A 22,264-nucleotide genomic window follows, 5' to 3' on the forward strand; every position below is an offset into this window, starting at 1 on the left:
GCTCGTATCGAATGGATTTAGTGACTCAGTCATACATCCTGCTTCGTCTTCCAGACGTATATTTTGCGAAACAACTAGAATATGGTAGACGTGAACTCAGCTGACTACGTGTTCGTCCCGAGCAGCAGTGAGTGTTGCAAAGTCAGCCAGACAACTACCGCTGACAGAACCAGACAAGGAATCCCCAGCAGCCGTAAACGAGACCAGGAACTGGCTGGATCCAACGGATTCAGACTCCCCCACCAGTGAATATCACAAGCATATTAGCTCTCATATCCCCGGCACCGGAGAATGGATCCTCGAGACAGATCAGTACCGTCGCTGGCTAGCGGCGGATGACCAGGGAGCATTGTGGATTCGAGGAATCCCAGGAAGCGGAAAGTCGGTAGTCGCTGCCAGCTTCATCCGCAGATTCAAAACCCAGGAGGATGGCCCAGTGTTGTTCTTTTTCTTCCGTGAAATCATCCGGTCGAATCGGACCCCTCGCACTCTGCTCAAGGACTTCGCCCATGGGTTGCTGTCGCATAGCCCACAATTGCAGTCTAGCCTGAAGAGATTGCAGGAAGAGCACGGCACAGTAGACGAGGTTCCATTTGAAGACCTCTGGAGATGCATATCGTCCGCTCTGGCCGCTACACGCAGGGCCTACTGCGTCGTGGATGCGCTGGATGAGATGGAACCGGGCCACGAGAATTTCATTCGATCCTTGATTGATCTCGCAAATCAACACCCGCAATCAATCAAGTTAGTCCTAACTAGCCGTCAGCTTCTCTACCTCGAAGAGCGTTTCCGTGGTACGGCAGGATTGATTGACCTCAGACTCGATCGGCGGAACGTGGATAAAGACATCGAGAAATATATCGACCACCGCGTGAACACTCGTGAACCTCCCATGGGCCCAGAGGAAGCAGCCTGCATGAAACAGTCAATATGTGACAGAGGACAGGGTTTATTTCTCTATGCGCGTTTGATGATAGACGAGCTATTCTCGCACCCCCAAGACATCGTGTCGCAACTGGCCCAGCTCCCACATGGTCTAGGAGACATGTACACTAACATCCTCCGCGAGCACGCCGAACGCTCAGGCACAAGTCAATCCTTCCAAAGGCTGATACTACAGTGGATCACGCATGCCGCCCGCCCACTGCGCCTGCTAGAGCTTGCTACCGTAATCGACTCCTTGCCAGATCGGGGCGGACTTCGTCCAGAGCAGGATGCTAAAGCCGCAGTGCGGACGGCCTGCGGTCCACTCCTGGAGCTCTGCGAAGACGGCATAGTACAAATCATTCATCACTCGCTGACGGAGTTCTTCCGAAACCCGAATATCGCCCACGTCCAAAGGCCAGGACAGACTGGCGATGATGTGCCAGTCCTGGACCCTCGCAAAGGACATTCCCGTATAGCCCACGCGTGCATCAACTATCTTCTCGGTGGCTGCCTTGACGAGAAAATACCTCACACCCGCACTGGAACCCCAACCGAATATTCTATCGGATTCAAAGAGCGAATGCAGCGATTTCCATTCCTGCAGTACTCCGCCAGATACTGGCCCGTACATGCCGCCGAAGCAGACCACTCCGACGAAAAGCTATTGGTAGCTATCGATACCCTGCTTCGCAACAGGCCCGTTGTGCTCGATGCATGGATGGATCTTTGGACAGACTACCATAGCGATATCGCACCCTCAGCTTCCCCATTGCACGTCGCCGCATACTACGGTCTCAGAAGATACGTGGAATACATCATCTCCGACATGGACGTGAACATCACCGACGAAAGGGACAAAACACCGTTGGCATACGCAACCATGACCGGCCGTGCGAATGTTATAACTTTCCTCTTGCAGCATGGAGCCCAGCATGACCGTGTTGACGAGGCAGGTCTGGCTCCTGCCCACCATGCCGCACTCATGGACAAGCCTCTAGCGATGCGTGCCCTCCTTGAAGGCGGGGCAGATCCGTTGCTGCCGAAATCAAAGGAGAACGTAGGCTATCATCTCGGTGATGATTCCACCATTGGCGATACCGCATTATTCTATGCATGCCTCTACGGCCACGTACAAGTTCTCAAAGCAATACAGCCAAAGCTGAGCGCGCAGCATCTCAGGAATGGTCCCTTGCACTGGGCTGCGTCCGCAGGGAGATCAAATATCCTTCGAGAATTGCTACGGAATCCGGACGTCCGATCAGATATCAATGGCTGGGACGCGAATTACAACACCCCTCTCTATCTGGCTGCTTACGCCCGCGAACCGGAAGCGGTCCAGGTTCTCTTGGAGCATGGTGCGGACGTCAATGCTATATCTGAGGACAACAGAACGTCTTGGAAGAAGCCACCACCGGGCCTCGCAATTCGTGAAAAGAACGTGACAGCTCGCCCGTTTTGCCTTCCAATACACGGGTGGGCTCAACTTTCCATTACATCAAGTCCCCCTCTTGCCTCCATCTACAACATACAGCGTGTTATACATTTGCTAGTGAATGCAGGGTGTGATATAAATGCCAGGAATCATGAAGGACGAACGGCGCTCTTTGGAGTCTACAAAATGTACCAGAGCGATGACTACGGGCCAGCAATGGCATCTGTGCTTCTTGCGCACGGTGCCGACGCCTCAGTTACGGATCTCGACGGAAACACTCCACTACATATGGTAGAACGACTATATGCTAATAATGGCGAGGTGGTACGGATGCTTGTCAATGCCGGCACTGATATTAATGCCGCCCGAAAGACGGACGGAAAAACGTTCATAATGATTTCTGTCGATTCATTCTGGTGTACTGGTATGGATCTCTTCCGTTCTTTGAACGTTGACTTTGATAGACAAGATGCCGATGGCAACACCGCTGCCCATCTCGCTGCTGATTCATTGAGTCGCTCACACGCGGACCGTTGGCTTGACATAGCAAACCCGAATATCCGAAACCATAAAGGCCAAACAGTGCTGCATTGTCTAGTGGCTAGACGAAAACTAGAGCCCACGGTGATCCAAAAGATGCTGCATAAAGGCTTTTCTCTTGAATCACGAAACCACCGGGGGCGTACCATTCTGCTGGAGTTTCTAGCTAACTCCTACAACCAAGCTGATGTTGCTGCCGTGAAGGCGCTGTTGGAACACGGCGCTGACCCACGAGCAACGGACTACCAAGGAAAATCGGGTAAGTATAGCAGACTCGAGTGTTGGTTGTCGGTTTTCTGACAAAGTCACAGTATTGCATACTGTTTCGAGGAGCACCGTGTCATATCGGGACGGCGGGGAGATGGACGTTGAAAACAAGTTTCGTATCATGAAGGCCTTAATTACCGCTGGAGCTGATATAAACGCCATCGACCATGACGGCAACACAATCTTGCATGACAGTGTTGCATGGGAGAGAGGGTGGTGCTATGCTCAATCCTCGGCGCGGGCGGCAGCGAAGCTGGGTGTCAACGCTGACAGAAAAAACCACCAAGGGAGGACAATCCTGCACCTAGCTGCAATGATAGACAGTCACGATATAGCAGCTGAGAATGAGGATAATATGGGAACCTCTCGGATGATGTTTGTGCTTGATTCGCAGATTGGGCTCGATGTAAACGATTCTGACTACGAGGGAATCACTCCATTGCACCTAGCCGCGTGCAAGTCAGAAAGAAATTCATGTATGCTGATACAGGCGGGCGCAGATGTCCAATCAAGGACGCACAAAGGGGAAACTCCTCTGCATTTTGCCGCAAAGGCCGGCCAAGCTAACATAGTCGGTCTCCTGATTGAGATATACCAACAACAGTCATTGTCGGTGGACACTCCAAGTGTGGCTCGACGTACGGCACTGCACGAGGCCGCTCAGTCCGGGAGACCGGAGTCTGTGAGGCTTCTGCTAGATGCTGGAGCTGATCCGAACAACCGCGATAGAGATGGTCGGGGCGCTCTACATGCCGCTGCTATGTTCGAGAAACCATCCATATCTCCCGAGACCGTCGCAAGGTGCGGATGCGGGAAGAAGGCAACCAAGTGCTATTACCTGAAATGCCGACAGGACGTGTTTGGCATGAATATGAACATTTTCCATCAGATGGGGTTAATCATCCAGAACGAAGATGACACAAAGAACATACGAGAAGTCGTGCGGCTGCTGCTCGACGCTGGCGCTGACCCAGCACATCTTGACAATGATCGGTATACAGCGACTGATCTGGCACCGATATTGGGCTCGTCGCCATTTGTTTACGAGTTGGAGGAGACCATGCGACGCGCGTATCTGAAGGATGGAGGAAACTTATTGCCAGTTGATGCGCTCGGGGAATCAATGCATTCGCTCTCCAGACATAGCATCCCTGCGATCGTAAAAGCTGTCCAAATCCCCGAAGTTAGCTACGCGCTTATCGAGAGAGCGATCTCAACAAAAGACGAGGACTTGGTGGAGGAATTAGTCCGATCCCAGCGTCTACGCTTAATCCAAGATGGCGGCACCACGCCGCTTCGACTGGCTGCCCGTTGGGGACTAACTTCAATGATGAAGCGGTTGATACCATACGCCAGCAAATTAGATTCTTGTTACTCTTCACTAATGAGTGCAGCTGCAGAGCGCGCTCTCCCAAATCTTGAGATGATCAAGCTTTTGATCCAGAACAGAGGCAGCCGAGAAAACTTCCAGTCCGGCGTTGCCAAAGCGATGTGCGATCTGTCGAAGGGCAAATACTGGTGGCACGCAAAAGCCTTGGCTCTTCTTCTCGACGCCGGAGCAGATCCTAATATCAGGGGACCCGAAGAAGAGACCCCACTGCACATTGCCCTTGCATTTGGGAAGTCAAGTATCATGCGTGGACCCTGGTGCGAGAAAACGCTCGAAATATTACTGAAGGCCAAGGCAGATGTTAACGCGGTCTCATCCACGACTGGACTCGTGCCGCTGAGCACAGCCATTGGGAAAAATAGCAGCTCAGCCGTCTTCCAAATGCTACTGGATCACGGAGCCGACCCGTCCCTTGGAAAAGAGCCTGTCATATTCTCCGCCATTGCCAACAGCCTCTCCGCCACGAAAGCCCTTTTGCAAGCGGGAGTTGATGCCAACACGATAATCGAGCTACCAAAAGAAAAGGTCAGAACCAAAGATATCAGAGTACAGACAGTTTTAGAGCGTGCAGCATGCCCGTATTGTTATACAGCTTATGATTCACCGACTGTTGGATTTCGAGAGAAAATCATTACTGTCCTCCTTGAATACGGCGCAAACCCCAACCTTCCATTACACAACGGAGCCTCCACGCCGCTTCATGAAATCTGCAAGAGGAATGGGATTGTAAAGCCTATGATCCAAGCTGGCTACGACCTGGAGCAGCGAGATGTCAACGGCGAGACGCCCCTGATAAGCGCATGCAGGCTAGAGGACAGATCCATCCGTGGAGAGCTCAGCGCGATAGAGCTGATAAATGGTGGAGCAGACATCCACGTCAGAGACAATGCTGGACTCACCCCGCTGCATCATGCAGTTTGGCACAAGTTAGGGCCTACTTCCATGTTGCTGATTGAAAAGTCTGCCTCGGTGACTGCAAAAGATAACAACGGTCTTACGCCACTATACTATGCACTTGTCAACAATCACGACGAAGAAAATGACGATGATTGCGGTATCGACGTGGATGTTGTCAACCGCCTCTTGGACTTCGGCGCAGATCCTCTAGAGCGATCCCTTGATGGTCGGACCGCTCTTCATTTTATCGCGCCTGCTTTGATGCAATACAGCTATACCGGCCAACGCCCATCGCCGAAGGAGCTGAGAGACGATGGAAATGTCAGGTCAGGAGACATATTTGCCGAATTCGCCAAGTTGTACCGACGCTTTGTCGAGGCTGGTTGCGACCGCAATGCTCGCGATAGCAAAGGAAAGACCCCGTTATTCTCATATGTTGCAACGGAAAAGCTGTACCACGAAGATATTGGGGAGGCGTGCCCGCCTACGCAGGAAGACATGTTGGCCATGTTCAGGGATCATGACATCCACGTTGCCAACAACGCGGGCGATACTCTTCTGCATATCGTCGCTCGACGCAACGATGAGGACAGTTTTATACAGGATGCTCCTGATATTTTCTCGACGTTAGTCAGGCTAGGCTTGGATCCTTGGGCGGAGAACAAAGCTGGCCAGAGTGCCTTGGATGTCGCACATACCTGGAATCAGGAAAAGATTTTGGATATGTACGCTCGGGATGATACTTAGTCTGCTTGAGATGCATAGCTAATCTTGATATATCTATTTCGTTCATGTCGACTGGGTAAACCAAGATCTGGCTCTCCGCACCGGCACGTTGCTAATCTCGGGCGCTCAGTGTATAATAGGATGCCATGGCATTGGAGACAGTATAACATGCCGCATTACAAATGATAAAGAGATGTACCCTGGCAATAGAGCAGGCATGGACAAATAGGAAACCCCGCATCTTCGATGTCGTGATATGATAACATCTTTCACCATCGCATTTATAATCAGTAACATCTATATAATGTCCCAACAAAATCCATGAAATAATTCAATACATCTGCTAATCCAAACTCATAGAGTGACTGACAACAAAAACAATGCCAGAATCCAAGAAACTGCACCTCACTGCGTTCATGCGGCCAGTCAGTCTACACACTGGTGCATGGCGGTACCCTGGGTCATATGCCGGTGCCAATTTCAATCTCAAGAATCTAAAAGAGTTCATCCAAAAGCTTGAGTCTGCCAAGTTTGACGCCTTCTTCATGGCCGATCATCTGGCAGTACTGAATATGCCAGTGGAAGCTTTGAAGCGCAGCCACACAGTGACATCTTTCGAGCCCTTCACATTGCTCTCCGCGTTGTCTGTAGTGACTGAGCGAATTGGCCTTGCCGCAACGGCCTCCACAACATATGATGAGCCGTACCATATTGCGCGCCGATTTGCTTCTTTGGATCATCTAAGCAACGGTCGAGCAGCCTGGAATATCGTCACCACGGGTAACCCCGAGTCAGCGAAGAACTTCGGGCTTGAGGAGCATGTGGAGCACAGCGAACGATACAAGAGAGCCCGAGAATTCTACGACGTTGTCACGGGATTGTGGGATAGCTTTGCCGACGATGCGTTCATCCGGGATAAGGAGAGTGGTATTTTCTTCGATCCGGAGAAGCTCCATGTCTTGAACCACAAGGGAGATGATCTACAAGTCAGGGGACCTTTGAATATTGCACGGCCGGTGCAAGGTTGGCCTGTTATAATTCAGGCAGGTCAGTCTGAACCTGGAAGACAACTAGCAGCGGAAACGGCCGAGGCGGTTTTCTGTTCGCCTCGAGACCTTCAGGCAGCAAAGGCGCTATACGACGATATCAAAGGGCGTGCGGTGGCAGCTGGGCGTGATCCAAACCATCTCAAGATTCTTCCAGCGGCGTTTATCGTCATTGGGGACACCGTTGAAGAAGCCAGAAAAAAGCGATTGGAACTTGACAGCCTCGTTCACTACAACAGCGCCATTGCCTCCTTGTCAATTGTGCTCGGGACTGACGCGTCTGGCTTTGATCCCGATGGGCCTCTTCCGGAACATATTCCCGAAACAAATGCCAGCAAGACTACGCGGGAGGGCGCCATAAAACTGGCCAGGGATGAGCAATTGACAGTGCGACAACTCGCCCAAAGATATGGGGGATTTTCTGGACTTGCGTTTGTGGGAACGCCCGAGACTGTGGCCGATGAGATGGAGACCTGGTTACGAGAGGATGCTGCCGACGGGTTCACAGTGGCTTTCCCCTTTCTACCACAAGGATTGGATGCCGTGGTAGAGAAGCTGGTCCCTGAGTTGCAGCGTCGTGGCATTTTCCGTACTGAGTATGAGGGCACCACCCTCCGTGAGCATCTCGGGCTGCCAAGGCCAGCGAATCGATTCTTCTCGTGAAGAATAGCATCTCTAAATAATATATCCGTGTTACAGAGAAAAGAGGGCACTGCAACTGTAGCCATGTCATCGGGAGGGCGTACATTTAGTGGAGAAAGCCCCGGAGTAGATCTATAAGCGCCACACATGATGCGCCAGACGATGGATAAGCTCTGGAAGCGACGTCACTGCTGAAATATGATTTGCTCCGGACCTGGAAGATATCTCGTAATCGATTCGGGACAGTTGGAGATATTTGCGGATAGCGTCGGACAAGCGGTGATAACAAGAGGGGTACAACCGCGGATCTAGATATAAATACCCCTCAAACCCCTCATGCCCTGGATATACAGTACTTTCTCCGAATTTTGTTACAAATTGCAATAATGACACTCAATGCGCTCCCCGCAGACACAATAGATCTCGCAGACTACCTCCTTGCGCGTCTCCGCCAGCTAGGGATACAATCGGTCTTTGGTGTGCCGGGAGACTACAATCTACAACTCCTCGACTATGTCACCCCATCTGGGCTTCATTGGGTTGGCAACTGCAATGAACTGAATGCTGCGTACGCTGCGGATGGATATGCTCGCATCAACGGTCTCTCAGCGTTGATCACGACCTTCGGCGTGGGGGAACTTTCTGCCATCAATGGCATTGCGGGTGCCTACTCAGAAAGAGCCCCAGTTATCCATATCGTTGGAACTCCTCCACGACCTCTTCAAGATGCACGTACGATGATGCATCACACATTGACGGATGGGGACTATCGCCATTTCGCAGCAATGGCCTCTCACGTCACCGTGGCCCAGGTCGAGCTTCGGGATGCAGAAACTGCGCCCGAAAAAATCGACTGGGTGCTGCAACAGGCATTAGTCCATAGCCGCCCAGTGTACATCGAGGTACCGGATGATATGGTCGATGTGCAGGTCTCCGCGTTGAATCTAAACACTAAGAGCATTTCACTCCCATTGACGTTGCCGGCGAAACACGAACCACATGTTTTGACACAGGTTCTGGAGCGGATATATGCGGCCAAACAACCACTCATCTTGGTAGACGGCGAAACTAGATCTCTTGGCCTTGTCGACCAGGTCGACAGATTAGTCCAGCTGACCGAATGGCCAACATGGGCCACGGTCTTCGGGAAGGGATTGGTCAACGAACAGCTGCCAAATGTCTATGGGCTTTACGCTGGCGATCTGGGAGATCCACAGTACAAAGCCTACTTTGACTCTGCTGACTTGATCTTGACATTTGGACCCCACTACAGTGACACCAATAGTTTGGCGTTCACCACAATCCCTCGAACCTCAGTGTCAGTCTCATTCACCCATGCTGGCGTCCAAGTTGGGAATGACACCTATCGTGACATATCTCGAAAATTTGTGGATACTCTTCTGGAACATCTCGACAGCACTCGGCTCCCCAAGCCCGTCGGACCATCTATGACAGCGACCAACACAGAGCAGCTTGAACCGAATGGACTCATCACACAAAAACATTTCTACCGTGTGGTAAATCCCTTGCTTCGTGAAGGAGATCTTGTTCTTACCGAAACTGGAACCGCATCTCACGGTGGTCGCACATTCAAGTTACCCCCTAACACGCGAACCTTCGGCGCCGTGACCTGGTTGTCGATTGGGTACATGCTTCCAGCGACATTGGGAGCCGAGTTGGCACATAGAGAGCGTAAACGAGGCAATCAAACTCGTTCAATCTTGTTTATTGGGGACGGGAGTCTGCAGATGACGGTGCAGGAGCTGAGCACTATTATCCAACAGAACCTCAATGTTATCATATTCATCATCAACAATGGAGGGTATACCATTGAACGAGCCATACATGGACGAAAGCAGGCATATAACGACGTTGCTGTCTGGAAGCATCCCTACGCCTTCAGCTTATTTGGTTATGACGAGGATCGCACGAGGAAGAGTACTTTCTCTGCCAAGAATTGGGCAGAGCTGGATGAAGTGTTGAGGAATCCGGAGATACAGCATGGAAGCGGTGTGCGAATGATTGAGGTATACATGGGCGCCGAGGATGTCGAGGGCGCGCTGTTGCGCCTTATGGAAAGACAAATCTCAAAGGAGAAGAAATAGTGGACTAGGTTCTATTGCATAACTTGGGTTTTGCATATTAATTTAGCTATTTGAATCAGGAGATGACGTTTCTTTCAGTCGAATTCACTCTGGGAACAAGAGGAATCCATTCAAGAGCCATGGACTTTTGAAATATTAATTGTAATTGATGCGTGTTCAGCTAGTGCATCCGAAAAGACTGTAACGAAACGAGGGAACGATAAGCAACCACAGTAAAAAGCACGAGAGGGAAACGGTCGAAAGACAAGACCCAGTCTGACTGATCCTAACGTCGCGTTCACCATAATCACTGTTCGGGGTTTGCTTTGTAGCTTTCGGCATCTATATGACGCTGTTACTTGCTGTTGGCCTTCAGATCATTGTAAATCGGTCTTTTGGAAAGAGAAGTAGTCCACTCACAAGCGCATTGCCTCTGGCTCCGTGGTGTTTTTAGTCCGCGGTGGCAGCAATCCTAGCTAGCCAATGGCACTCTCTCAAGGTAACTGCGCTTGCGGTTGATACGTCTTTGCCATGAATGATGGCAGATACTGGAAACGATACTTCGACACTCGCTTGAAAGAAACTGCCTGATTGTATGTACACAGAAAGACGTATTTGAAGCCGTATACGTCCATATACTCTGCTTCCTGGCTTAGAAGATAAGTTAGGGTGCGAATAATGCATTAGGGTTCAATTGATATAGTCACCTAGCACTTGCCCCGGCTTCTCAACATGCACGTTATCTATCAGTGCTCCAGGGACATAAATTATCAACGAGTCCGGTTTGTCGATCTATCAACCCATGGATAATTGTGTGTGGGTAGAACTCTCTGACAAGATTGGGTGAGTTGCCTTACATATCTTTTGGGAACGAAGGTGGATCAGAGTAGCAAGGATGGCGCTAACAGTTAAACTAGGGTATTTAAATATAATTATATCGCGTTCCGCTCTAGAGAGCACTCTACCCTTCGTAGATCTACTTATCATTATTATTCTTGATTTACTCTGATTGTCTCTCCGCTTTGGACGTGAATTTAGTCCTTACTATTATGTCTATAGTCGTTCGCCGTTTTATACGTTAGAAAGTGCTCGTTAAGCGACTTTAAAAACCTAACCCATGCAACCCTCATTAACACCTGTTGTAACGACTAGGAGAAACGAGTAGGTCCTCTATATCTATACCTCAATTTCATACTAATTATTTCAGGACCCCTGCATTAAATATACCAGTATCGAAGGAACGGAGTTCTATCAATCCCACAAAGGCCAGACCGATCCCATGCAAGCGCTCTCCATCAAATGTTTTGATGAGGAAAGAAAGAAAGAGGAACGGGACATTTGCATGAAGCTACCATTACGGTGGAGGATGAGGATCTACCCGCTCGTCCAGAGATGGGGCCCATTTACTGTTGGAGTTAGGGTACTGTGATCAACCGACCGTCCACTGACGGCAGTCATTTCAGGACAGCAGTTCTGCAGTAGCTGCCGGTTATACTAGTTGACGGTCGAATTACGGTTGCGGTCTTACAGTTCCGACAATTTACAGGGACAGGATTCTCTGGGTGCAAGGTATGCTCTAAACGTTGTGTACATTTATGACAGACTACACAATCTCCGACCCATGAGACAGACTAGCCATGTCCGCTTGCAGGAAATCGTAAAGATCGACTCCCTGCAGGGTCGGTACATCAGCAACCAGACCTTCTAACCAAGACATATCGCCGGGATCTAGGAGTATAGGCTGTTGATGTGACAGAAGCGCCGGATCTTGATTGTGCTCGTTCAAAAGATCGCCCAACAATCTGGTATCGTCGCTTCTACGCCTTTGATAGAGTGTGATGAGAAGACACGCCGTGCTATAAGCGTCTTGCATGGTATCTGTGTCATAAGTTGAGGCTATGAGCTTCAGAGTCTGTAGCGCATCCGGGAGAAGAGCCAATGCTGGGCTTGTGTCCATTTCAAGAAGGACAGTGATCATTTGGAAAGGGACATTGGCTACATGGTGCCACGGGCAGCACTCTTCAAACAATGTACGTGCAGAGTCAAGGGCTCTCCCGAATAGAATGAGGATCTGCTTCATTATTTCCGATGAAGCGGTAATGTTCGTCATGCGCAGACGTCGGAGAAGGCACAGAACAAGATTACACTGACCAAGAATAGAGGGTGGCCGCGTGTGTGTTCCACTCAGGGTCATCACCAGCGCCCTCTCAAGATCCTTGTCATTATTTTCAATCTCTGGGCTCAAGGTAGTCGATACATGGAGGAGATTGAGCAATTCTATTGTGAAGTCACGAGTATCCGGTCTCGATGAAGGGAGCACGAAGGAATCATTAGGGAACGATACTCTAGAGAGCCCAAGATCGTAGGATATCCAAAGATTCAAATATCGTGATACTCCAACAAGTCTTCTTCAAATGTCAGGGTCGCATTGCGCAGCACCACCTGCCAGGTACGACGGCTCCTGATGTAGCTTTGCAGCTTCAATCATATGCATTAAGGTAGAACTTGCAATCCACGCTTGATGGGGAGGCGCTGTCATGCGCAAGTAGACCACCCGGAGGGCCCATGCTGTCGCAAGGTCCAATGATGGAGGTTCGCGGCGAAGAGGTGAATCCATAATGGACCGGGCGAGTTCAACTAAACACGTTTCCGTCATCTTGATATGGCGCTCAGAGAATAACAAGCCCAGAGCTGCAACTCCTGCCAGAATACTGTCATAAGTATCGTTGGTAGAAGAGAACCTCCACCGAATATGAAGGTTCTTGAAGAAGACCGTAGAATCAATGAAGCCGTAGCAGGGATCAACCTTATTAAAGTAGATATTTGCTAGCAACTCCATCTCATCGAGGGACACCAGATCAACGATTGGCACTATCGAAACAGTGCCCAGGCCGGAGGGCAGTCGGCGTGTCCCGATATTCCATCAGAACAGATTCAATCTAGGGGCATTGGCAGGGTCGGCTTTAAGTGCAATCTTCCTTACAAAGGCGGCTCCGGAATTCGCCTCTAAGGACCCGGTAAAGTCCCGGGCATGCGATGGGCTGTGGATACGTGACGGCCCTATCTGCGTGCCCGAAGAAGTACCATCAGAACGTGAAGATGCATAGTAAGCTCGCCTCTTCGAGTTGTAGTGACAATCGTAGCCCCAATTGGTGCATGTATAACAAGGAATATCTCCATTGCACTTTCGTTTCTGCTCTCGACAGGGCTCGCAGGCAACACGAGATCGTTTACGCCTGTAGCTGCGTGGAATAGAAGACATACTCAATCCAATAAAAGGTGTATGGTTGAAAGGGGAAGAATAAAACGGCCATAAGGCTGTCTCGATAATAAGCTCTCGAGTATGGGGAGAATTAATGCGGAAACGCGGGAGTTCTCCGCAATAGCCGCGGATAGGGTACGGTGCCAATGCCTATGAGAGTTTGGGAGGAGCGCCATGCCACAGTGTCAAGATATTACCTGTGAGCATTTTATGATAATACTGATATTGTATCCCCCAGAACAAGAAGAGTGTAAACCGTGAATGACTCGGTATATGCCCCAGAGTCTCAGAAGTAAGAGAAATGGCACGTAACCTGACGATGGCGAGTGACTAGGAGTGAGCGGCCAATCGGACGCATCTTAATCCTACCCGATGCAACGCCTAAAAAAGATTCTCTGAGATTTTATACTCGTTGCTGTAGTGCAAGAGAACCACCACATCGGCAGTGTAGCCGAGCCGTCTTGCCCCCGGAACTCACTACGGTCGAATTAAGAAGGCTCCGTAAAACAAGGATGGCATTAAGGCCACGAGGCGCATACCAGGACATCTGGAACATCAATGAAACAAAAGATTGTGTTCACGTTGTACTTGTATCCTGCACCTCTCTTTGCTGCGAGGGTGAAAATACATAGAATTAGATAATCAGCCACAGTACTGTAATTGATTGCCAGGTCAGTGACAGGCCTTGGTGGCAGTTTGGGCAAAACATATGGTGGATGTAGCAGTCTGGGTCGGTTGCCATAGGGGACGAATGCTAATATATCCCGCTAATGGATATCGTGATGAAGAATGGCATACTTTGGAGATTTGAGAGATGCAATGGCGCTGGAACCGTCCTAGGTTTTTGTTTAATCTGAATCGGAAAAATTCGCTCATCTCCTAAGTAACTAGAGATACTGGGTAGGTTCAACGTTGAAAAGATGCATGATACTTTCTCCAGGGCCTGGACGGTTGTGTGCGCACTACTAGTATGTGCCTAGCTCAGCCATATCCAGGCCCCAGAGCGAGTGAATTGAATAATGTCTCTTCGTAGAGAATTTAAGACTGCCTGGCCTCTGAGATTTTACACATTGATTAACACATGAAATCAACAAGAAGCTGGACTGCGAAGATGTCGGAATTCCCCCGGTAAAACCCCCCAGCATGCCTTCCCCGCAGACATACTCCGCAACATTTATACGGGGCAACCCTTTAATGAATCCTGTGTTTTACAACTCCTGCTTAGCAAAAGTAGTTCCCAGATATTTTGCTGCTGTACGGACGATTAGCATTGCACTTATTACTCAAAATGCCCTCACCCAAAGTATCGGTGGCGAACCCTCCCGTTCTGGAGGAGTACTATAGTGGCATCCCCAGCCGCCTGCTCAGCAAGGCCGCCGAAGTAAAGGGTCGGTTAATCGATAACCAGACAGTTATACCTCATGAACGGAAGCAAGCCCTTGCTATTCCAAAGGGTTACGATCCCGACAAATTTGTGCATGCGATATCAAAACTGATTGAAGCTCTTGGGAAGGGCAATGTGAAGCTGAATGACGAAGCGCTTAATGATGGATGGTAGGTTTTGTAGGCAGATTTCTATGCTTTCATGACTAATTCTCGACAGGTATATAGAGCGTAAGTCAATGTGCAGGCCATATGCTGGTTCCAGTGGATATTGACATAACAGACCCCAATACGCATGATGCGTTCAACATCTTCGATCCCGAAGAAACTGTCTCTTCAGCTGCAGTCTATCCTGGGTCAGTGGAGGAAGTTCAATTAATTGTTCGATGGGCAAATGAATTCAACATACCAATCTATCCCATCTCGATCGGGAGAAACTGTACGTCAGCTTTAAAAACATTATACACCTGGCTAACATGAGATAAAATCTGTATAGTTGGTTACGGTGGCGCTGCTCCCAGAGTCCGAGGCTCCGTCCTAGTAGATCTCGGAAGAAGAATGAACAAAATCCTCGATATCAATGCAGATGACTGTACCTGTCTTGTCGAGCCGGGTGTGACGTACTACGCGTTATATGAGGAGATCAAGAAACGTGGGTACGATCATCTGTGGATTGATGTTCCTGACCTTGGAGGAGGCTCTGTCATGGGCAACGCCTTAGACCGTGGGGTTGGCTACACCCCGTATGGAGACCATTTTGCCATGCATTCTGGAATGGAAGTGGTTCTTCCACAAGGAGAGGTCGTCCGAACGGGTATGGGTGCTCTGCCAGGAAATAACACCTGGCAGGCGTTTCCATACGGATTTGGGCCATATTATGAGTAAGTGGATGAAGAAGGTGGGAGACGAGTACCAGCTGACCGTCACAGCGGTATCTTTTCGCAGTCCAACTTTGGAATCGTCACGAAGATGGGCATGACATTAATGCCAAACCCTGGCGGACATGAAAGTTTTGTACGGTCTTCGCCTTATTTTTTTTCCCCCACGGTATAACTGACTTCGTTTCGGAATAACAGATGTATACCTTCCAACGAGAGGAGGACCTACCACAGCTTGTGTGTATAACTGCTGGCTTGCCAGGATCCTCGCTGACCACTTTGATAGATTGAAACCATACGGCCTCTGCGTATAGCCAACATCCTTGAAAATGTTGCCCAGCTGAGGCATGTAGTGTTAGAAATTGCTGCTTTGGGGAAACCCCGATCTGCGTGGATCAAGGGTGATGGTTCTTTTGAAGAGGAAGTTCGTCAGACCGCGAAGAATCTGCCCTGTGGCGATTGTACCTGGATATACTACGGAACATGCTATGGGTACGTGGTCTTCCAGCATATTGACACCTTGAAATTCTATTGATAACTAAATTGAGTATAGACCCAAAGAGCTTCGAGACCCAAAGTTGAAAGTCATACACGAGGCCTTTACCAAAATACCCGGTGCACGCAAGATCGACCCGAAAACTATTCCGCAAGAGAGTTACTTCTGGAGCAGAGATCGTATTTGCTCTGGAATTCCAGATATCCAAGAGCTGAACTGGGTCAATTGGACTGTAAGTAACTGTCGCTTACCTGCAGCAAATGATCCCCTCTGATGGCATCACAACTGATGATCATACATAGCCAAACGGTGCCCACATAGCATTTAGCCCCATATGCCCAACAAGAGGGGCTGATGCTACTCGGATTTTCGAGTTTGCTAAGAAATGGCACAAGAAATACCAGATCGACCTCCTACCCGCATTCGTTGTGGGATTGAGAGAGATGCACTTGATTGTTAATGTCGTGTTCGACCGAGCAAGTGAGACCTCTCGGCACAATGCCTATAATTGCATCCGTGGTCTTATCCAGGAAGCCGCCGACCTAGGGTATGGGGAATACCGGACCCATTTAGTCTTCCAGGATCAAGTGGCTAAGACCTACGGCTGGAACCATGATGCTCTTATGCGCATGCACAACTCGGTAAAAGATGCACTGGACCCAAAAGGTATTCTTGCCCCGGGAAGATGTGGTATTTGGCCTGCTGTATATCGCAACAAAGGTTGGGAATTGACTAGGGAGGATACTGATGTAAACGGAAAGCATCTTTCGGAAGGACAGAGCATCTACGATGATTCAGGTTCTTCGAAACTTTAGAATCGTTTTTGGGACCGGCCTCATTGGTCTATATGCTCGTATCTAAATTGGATCTACACCGGTACGCCGAATAGACGGCCTGATTCACTCAATTTATCCGATGCAAATATGAGGGAAAGGAACTAAGTCGTCATAACTGGGCCTTCCTCATTATGATAGCCTCCACCCAAAGTCTCCCACGGCCTACCAGCACGTACCCGTGCATTCATCAACTCTGTCTCTGTCAGCTCGTTCTAACTTGTAGATAGTTTGTTAAGGAGAACTGAAAGCAGACACCATGTAGAGAGGATTGATGTTTTGATTCCGACTTCTTTTGCAGCATGCCTGTATACCAAAACCTCCAATAACTTCGTCCAGAACCTTTAAATCTTACAGCTCGCCACAAACCCAAACCGCAGATACCGTGTCAGTAGTAGACACGCAGTGGCGAGCAGCATGAATGCCCCCGCAAAGATCCACGTGCCTTGAAATTCGCTCTGGATGTGGGGTATGTCAGCCCCAGACGGTCGTAGACAGGCACCAGCAATAGGGTTTCCGATAAGGGCACCGAAAGCTGCGATAGTATATGCTAGTCCCATGCGACCTCCCAGCTCCGACTGTTGAATAGTGAGATTTGCGATGGTGGCAGGAGGCAGAGAGACCATGCCGCCTGAGATGAGGCCGTAGAGGAGGGAGATAACGATGAGGCCAGCGAGGGTGTGAGCAAAGCGCCACATGAAAAGGATGATTGCCGAGAGAAAGCATGCTGGTGCCATTACGTTCACGCCTCCAAATCTAATCCACAATGCGAATGAGCTTAGAGCGATGTATGCTCGGCAAGAGAGAATATTACCGGTCTGCAAGAATATTGGGCCCAATACGGCCAATGAGACTAGTTGCATTCATCATACTAAGAAGATAGAACGCCATGTCATCGCCAACGTCAAGTTGGAGGGCGTATCTTTGGATATAGAAAAAGGGCACATATACTGATGCGATCATCAAGGTAAAGGCTGCCGGAAAGAGAGTGGACGTTAGTCTCATATATGCAATAAGACAGAAATATACTATAATCACCAGCAACAAAAGCCATGTAAGAAAAATCTTGGAAGTGTTTGAAGTCGATCAAGGCCGTCGATTTACGGCGCCGAGGACGCAGTCTCATTACTGCACAGCATATGACTAAACAGCCTAGCATTAGAAATGTCAAGGCCCGTACAGCGCACGGAAAACCGATCTGGACAAAGAGTCGACGAAGCATAATAGGGTACACGATCCCAGCTGTTACTTCACTCAGTATTGCACTCATAACTGAAATGATTTGGAACGGCTGCGACTAACCGAGACTACTGCCAGTGGCGGCAATGCCTGTTGCGATCATCCTCCTCTTGGAGAAATATAAAGGAATAACGGCCACCGACGTGAGCCCTAGAAGACCACTACCCACCCCAACACAGATACCCTGTGCTAGCAGAACCTGCCAATATGTGGTGCTAAGAGAAGTCATAAACATCCCAAATACTTCGAGAAAGCTTCCAAGAAGCAGTAATATTTGCAAGTAGCCAGCGTCCAAGAACCAGCCAGCAAAAACCCCCACCAACATTGTTAGGAACAGCTGGATAGAGCCTATCCATGATATGGCGGATGGGGTTGAAGTTGTCAGGTAAGTATCCGTGTAGAAGGTCTCGAACACCCCGAAAGAATTCGTGAGACCCCTAGAAGAACACAGAAAAGCAATTTTCTTCGTCAGTGATTGCGAGGTTTAAAGGAGGCGCAAAACGGACCATGTATTTGCAAATAGAATCCAACTACCCAACACTTGTAGCCATGCTTGGAGTCCTCCATCCATACGGAAACCAGCCTCCTGTTCATCAGGGACAACAGCTGGGGTCTCCTCACAAGCTTCTTTAATTCCTGCCATTATTGTCGTTCCTAATTGATACACGAGGCTAATCTGTGACCGAACAGAGGATAGAAACATAGGAACAATGTCAGAAAGGACTTGTATAAGGTCGACTCAACACTATCCATTACCCAAAAGGAGCTGGTTAGGGGCACATGCACTCATGTCAAGTATTGCCAGTTTCTCACTAAAGTTGGCTGATATAAAGCTGCAAACATTAGTTAGCCAAAATTATCCCATCGTTTTGCCAAGGGGCGGAATACGCCGATATTGCTATAAGTTTTCATCCCGCGGAGACCGGTGCCCCTAAGAGGCCCACTTAGTGAATAACTATTTTACACGCCGTACATAAAGAACAAAGCAATCGAGAACGTGGTTGACCTTGGGCCAGGTAGGGACGATAATTGACCGTTGGTGGCAACATGCATAGTTAATTCCGATGGGGAATAGTGAGGCGAAATCTGGTGCCAAAGCAATATCAACATAGGTCGATCGAGAAGACGGAATGTCTCCGTTTAACCAGAGCTTGCTCGGAAGAGGGTAAGGAAGTCCGACACTAGCGAATATGGCGTTCATTGTCGACACTAGGTTACAACGGTGACATACACTATTCTAATTCTGCCAGCCTTTTGTAAGTTGGGAGGCTAGTTGATTAGCGAACAAGACTAATCGAATTCTGTGCACTCACGCCCCAAGGCCAGCAGAAATTTTCCGTCCTGACCCTGAATCAAATTAATATGACCAGGACGCGGCACGAGCCGCTGGGCGGCTCATACAGCGTGCAATGTAGAACTACTTACTGCCTATGGACAAGCGCAATACATCATCTCGAGGAAGGTTCCACGAACCAATCATATATGCCAGGAACCACGCCTCGCTGAGCTGGTTGACCCAGACTTTATATGGTAGAAAGCTCCAATATGGAGAGATTCCGAGATAGACCATGAATCTAGAGGTTTTCATCCGTCCTAGCTTGGCCGTTTTGCATACCGTAAACCAGGACGTTAATATATCACCCACCCGAAAGCAGCTTTTCTACATCCTATGAGATCACTTCTTGAGCTCTCACTTAGTCGCACGTTGGAGAGACCTCGTCCTCATGTCCGGCCACATTGTGGGACATCATTTTTCCCACTTCCTAAGTGGGGTAGATCATGGCTTATGCCGGTCTTATCTTTCCAGCATGATGTGAACAGGACTTTAAGTACTCACAACGGCTCTCTTTGACCCAATATTAAGAAATACCATAGACACTCAAACACACAATGGCTCCATCTAGGCTACACCACCACACCCATGATGAGGAAGTACCAGTTCTGATCATTGGGGGTGGCCCCACCGGGCTCTTACTGGCATTGATGCTAGCTCGATTTGGAGGCATGTATCATCTACTCGGACAAAGCCGTTTTCTGACTGAAACATAGTTCGATCACTTATTGTTGAAAGATATCCTTCCAGACTGGCAGCTCCTAAGGCGCATGCACTTTCACCACGTTCACTCGAAATATGTCGCCAGTTCGGTCTGGATGTCAACCAAATCCGGAAGGCTGGGACACCCCGCAGCGACGCATATTGGGTTAATTTTATCACAAATTTGTCTGGGCAGCAGGTTGGCCGCCTTCCATATGAGCGAATGGACCCCAAGGTGCTCGATGCTACTCCGACGGTATGTTCCTGTCTTTTGATTCCTACGCTCTATTTTCCTGCACTATGGAGAGGCAAAGGCTCGACAGTACTGATTTAAGTACGTAGATGATCCATAATATTCCTCAACCAGCATTTGAAGAAATTGAGTTCGCGGAGCTTATCAAAAGCCCCTTAGGCGAGATTCGAAAGAATCACTCGTTCGTTTCTCTAGAACAAGTAAGTTTGATTGGTTGTGATACACGAAACACTATTCACCGACAATTCGCGCTGCAGAACGAGGATTTCGTCCTTACAACCATCGAAGATCGTGGAGCCAAAAGACTATACACCGTCAAGTCCATGCACGTTGTTGCCTGTGATGGGGCGAAAAGCTCTGTCAGGAAGCTGCTGAATGTTGAGAGTGAAGGAGAAGATTCATGTAAGAACTTATCTTCGAACACAAGCAAATGGATAGAAGCTGATACAATACGAAGATGAAACAATGATGACAATTCATTTCAACGCCGATCTTCGTCCCGTCGTTGGCGAGCGCGTTGGCATGTTGCATTGGGTGATGGACCCTGAGGTCTCTGGGTTTATTATTGGTTATGACCTCTCTGGGAACCAAGTACTGATCTGTAACTTTGACGTGAGTTCTTGCTTTTCTTATGGATATGTTGGAAATCTCTTGACATGTATTCCATGCAGCCAAAAACACACCCGGCCGAATCTTGGACTGAGAGCCATTGTCGCAAAGTACTCAACGCTGCAATTGGCAAGGCTGTCCCATTCGATGTGCTTTCCTACAGACCCTGGATCTTAAGCCGAAAGGTGGCAAAAAGCTACAGGAACAATCGAGTTTTTCTGTGAGTGATCTTTCATTGATCTTTTAATAATCACTGACGGAGGAATATAGCGCCGGTGATGCTGCCCACGCCTTTCCACCCACTGGTGGACTTGGATTGAACTCTGGACTCGCAGATGTACATAATCTTTCGTATAAACTGGCAGCAGTTCACCAAGGCTGGGGCGGGGACCGCCTTCTTGATACCTACGAGTCAGATCGTCGTCACGTTGCCGTCGTGAATTCACAGCAAAGTGTGAAGAACGGGTTACGGATCTTCAAACTTCTGAAGACACTAGGGACTACCGATCCTGATATTGAAATTGCGCGGGAGAACCTGCACCGAAATCTCACCGACCCCCAGGTTATGACTGATATCGACAGAGGCATCGAAGGCCAGAGAGAGCATTTTGATAATCTCAATTTGCATATTGGGTATGTTTATGGAGACTACACGATCCCTGACAATGCCTCGAATTTCCAGCCAGTATGCACTTCTGGGGCTCGCCTACCCCATGCATGGATTCAGCCTTTGCTTCCAATACCCGGAGAAATGAAGATGCCACCTGTCGATTGCTCCTACGTATCAGAGCTGTCAACAGATGAGCTTCAGTCAAAAAGGTACTCCGCGTTGGATTTATGTGCGTTTAATGCATTTACTATTATTGTCAGCCGCCACTGGTCCGAATACTGGAAGGGATGCGTTCAAGAGATGCGTAAATCCTTGCCAGATAAGGTGGTCTCGAAGTTGAAGATAGAATTGGCTGTTCTCGACAGAACTTTCAAGCTAGAGCAAGGAAAATTGGGAGAGGATTGGAGTAGGTTGTTGGGGTTAGGGGAAAGGAAAGCGATCCTCGTCCGCCCAGATCAACATATACTTGCATGCTTTGACTCTGAGCATGCAAATTCAGAGAATCTTCTTCGTGTTTTGGAGGGACACCTTGATTGGGTGCATTAGGTGGCCTGGATTAGATGCTTTATTATAGCATTGGTAGATAGAGCAGTTATACAGCGATATATACATGCACATGCTGTCAACACATTACCTGGTTGATCCCTCATACAATATTTTAAGTTATCTGCTTGAGGACTAGAACAAAACTGCGTAAACGGTGGAACATTCATAG

The 22,264-nt window shown here is 49.0% G+C and overlaps 7 protein-coding genes across 7 annotated transcripts; 5 read left to right on the plus strand and 2 right to left on the minus strand.

The window, feature by feature from the left end:
- Window positions 1-81: 81 nt before the first annotated feature.
- On the plus strand, window positions 82-6,200 carry BDV59DRAFT_205504 (ankyrin repeat-containing domain protein; the record flags this gene model as incomplete). Its single annotated transcript, XM_073694656.1, has 3 exons — window positions 82-127; window positions 174-3,158; window positions 3,211-6,200. 3 exons carry the CDS (start codon window positions 82-84, stop codon window positions 6,198-6,200), a joined length of 6,021 nt encoding a protein of 2,006 aa, XP_073543840.1.
- Window positions 6,201-6,559: 359 nt separating this feature from the next.
- On the plus strand, window positions 6,560-7,916 carry BDV59DRAFT_210516 (LLM class flavin-dependent oxidoreductase; the record flags this gene model as incomplete). Its single annotated transcript, XM_073695614.1, has 1 exon — window positions 6,560-7,916. The coding sequence occupies one exon, from the start codon at window positions 6,560-6,562 to the stop codon at window positions 7,886-7,888; it is 1,329 nt and encodes a 442-aa protein (XP_073543841.1). The 3' UTR covers window positions 7,889-7,916.
- Window positions 7,917-8,228: 312 nt separating this feature from the next.
- On the plus strand, window positions 8,229-10,066 carry BDV59DRAFT_187182 (alpha-keto acid decarboxylase family protein). Its single transcript, XM_073691151.1, has one exon. It carries the CDS (start codon window positions 8,254-8,256, stop codon window positions 9,970-9,972), a length of 1,719 nt encoding a protein of 572 aa, XP_073543842.1. The 5' UTR covers window positions 8,229-8,253; the 3' UTR covers window positions 9,973-10,066.
- A 1,469-nt stretch (window positions 10,067-11,535) lies between these two features.
- BDV59DRAFT_210518 (uncharacterized protein) lies at window positions 11,536-13,213 on the minus strand (the record flags this gene model as incomplete). The annotated part of the gene is made up of 3 exons (XM_073695615.1): window positions 11,536-12,359; window positions 12,405-12,790; window positions 12,935-13,213. The coding sequence occupies 3 exons, from the start codon at window positions 13,211-13,213 to the stop codon at window positions 11,555-11,557; spliced, it is 1,470 nt and encodes a 489-aa protein (XP_073543843.1). The 3' UTR covers window positions 11,536-11,554.
- A 1,288-nt stretch (window positions 13,214-14,501) lies between these two features.
- BDV59DRAFT_205507 (FAD-binding oxidoreductase) lies at window positions 14,502-16,785 on the plus strand (the record flags this gene model as incomplete). The annotated part of the gene is made up of 9 exons (XM_073694657.1): window positions 14,502-14,767; window positions 14,817-14,827; window positions 14,880-15,035; window positions 15,093-15,477; window positions 15,526-15,610; window positions 15,673-15,711; window positions 15,761-15,966; window positions 16,028-16,202; window positions 16,273-16,785. 9 exons carry the CDS (start codon window positions 14,502-14,504, stop codon window positions 16,783-16,785), a joined length of 1,836 nt encoding a protein of 611 aa, XP_073543844.1.
- A 35-nt stretch (window positions 16,786-16,820) lies between these two features.
- BDV59DRAFT_187186 (MFS general substrate transporter) lies at window positions 16,821-18,812 on the minus strand. Its single transcript, XM_073691152.1, has 5 exons — window positions 18,549-18,812; window positions 18,106-18,479; window positions 17,842-18,045; window positions 17,618-17,777; window positions 16,821-17,559 (listed from the first exon to the last, which is right to left on the minus strand). The coding sequence occupies exons 1-5, from the start codon at window positions 18,743-18,745 to the stop codon at window positions 17,148-17,150; spliced, it is 1,347 nt and encodes a 448-aa protein (XP_073543845.1). The 5' UTR covers window positions 18,746-18,812; the 3' UTR covers window positions 16,821-17,147.
- Window positions 18,813-19,932: 1,120 nt separating this feature from the next.
- BDV59DRAFT_195915 (FAD binding domain-containing protein) lies at window positions 19,933-22,095 on the plus strand (the record flags this gene model as incomplete). Its single annotated transcript, XM_073692647.1, has 7 exons — window positions 19,933-20,044; window positions 20,092-20,333; window positions 20,420-20,530; window positions 20,588-20,732; window positions 20,788-20,942; window positions 21,002-21,159; window positions 21,210-22,095. The coding sequence occupies 7 exons, from the start codon at window positions 19,933-19,935 to the stop codon at window positions 22,093-22,095; spliced, it is 1,809 nt and encodes a 602-aa protein (XP_073543846.1).
- Between the last annotated feature and the right edge of the window lie 169 nt (window positions 22,096-22,264).

Source organism: Aspergillus ambiguus (genome assembly GCF_047715705.1).
Source record: "Aspergillus ambiguus strain CBS 117.58 unplaced genomic scaffold BDV59scaffold_46, whole genome shotgun sequence".
NCBI classification, from domain to species: Eukaryota; Fungi; Ascomycota; class Eurotiomycetes; order Eurotiales; family Aspergillaceae; genus Aspergillus; species Aspergillus ambiguus.

What these genes read in the sequence shown, in the direction of transcription:
- BDV59DRAFT_187182 (XM_073691151.1), top strand. Translation starts at nt 8,254, where the DNA reads ATGACACTCAATGCGCTCCCCGCAGACACAATAGATCTCGCAGACTAC.
- BDV59DRAFT_187186 (XM_073691152.1), bottom strand. Translation starts at nt 18,745, where the DNA reads ATGTTTCTATCCTCTGTTCGGTCACAGATTAGCCTCGTGTATCAATTA. An exon ending in ATTCTATTTGCAAATACATG is followed by an intron (nt 18,480 to 18,548) that starts GTCCGTTTTGCG and finishes GTGTTCTTCTAG; the next exon opens with GGGTCTCACGAATTCTTTCG. An exon ending in CCCAATATTCTTGCAGACCG is followed by an intron (nt 17,560 to 17,617) that starts GTAATATTCTCT and finishes ATTGTGGATTAG; the next exon opens with ATTTGGAGGCGTGAACGTAA.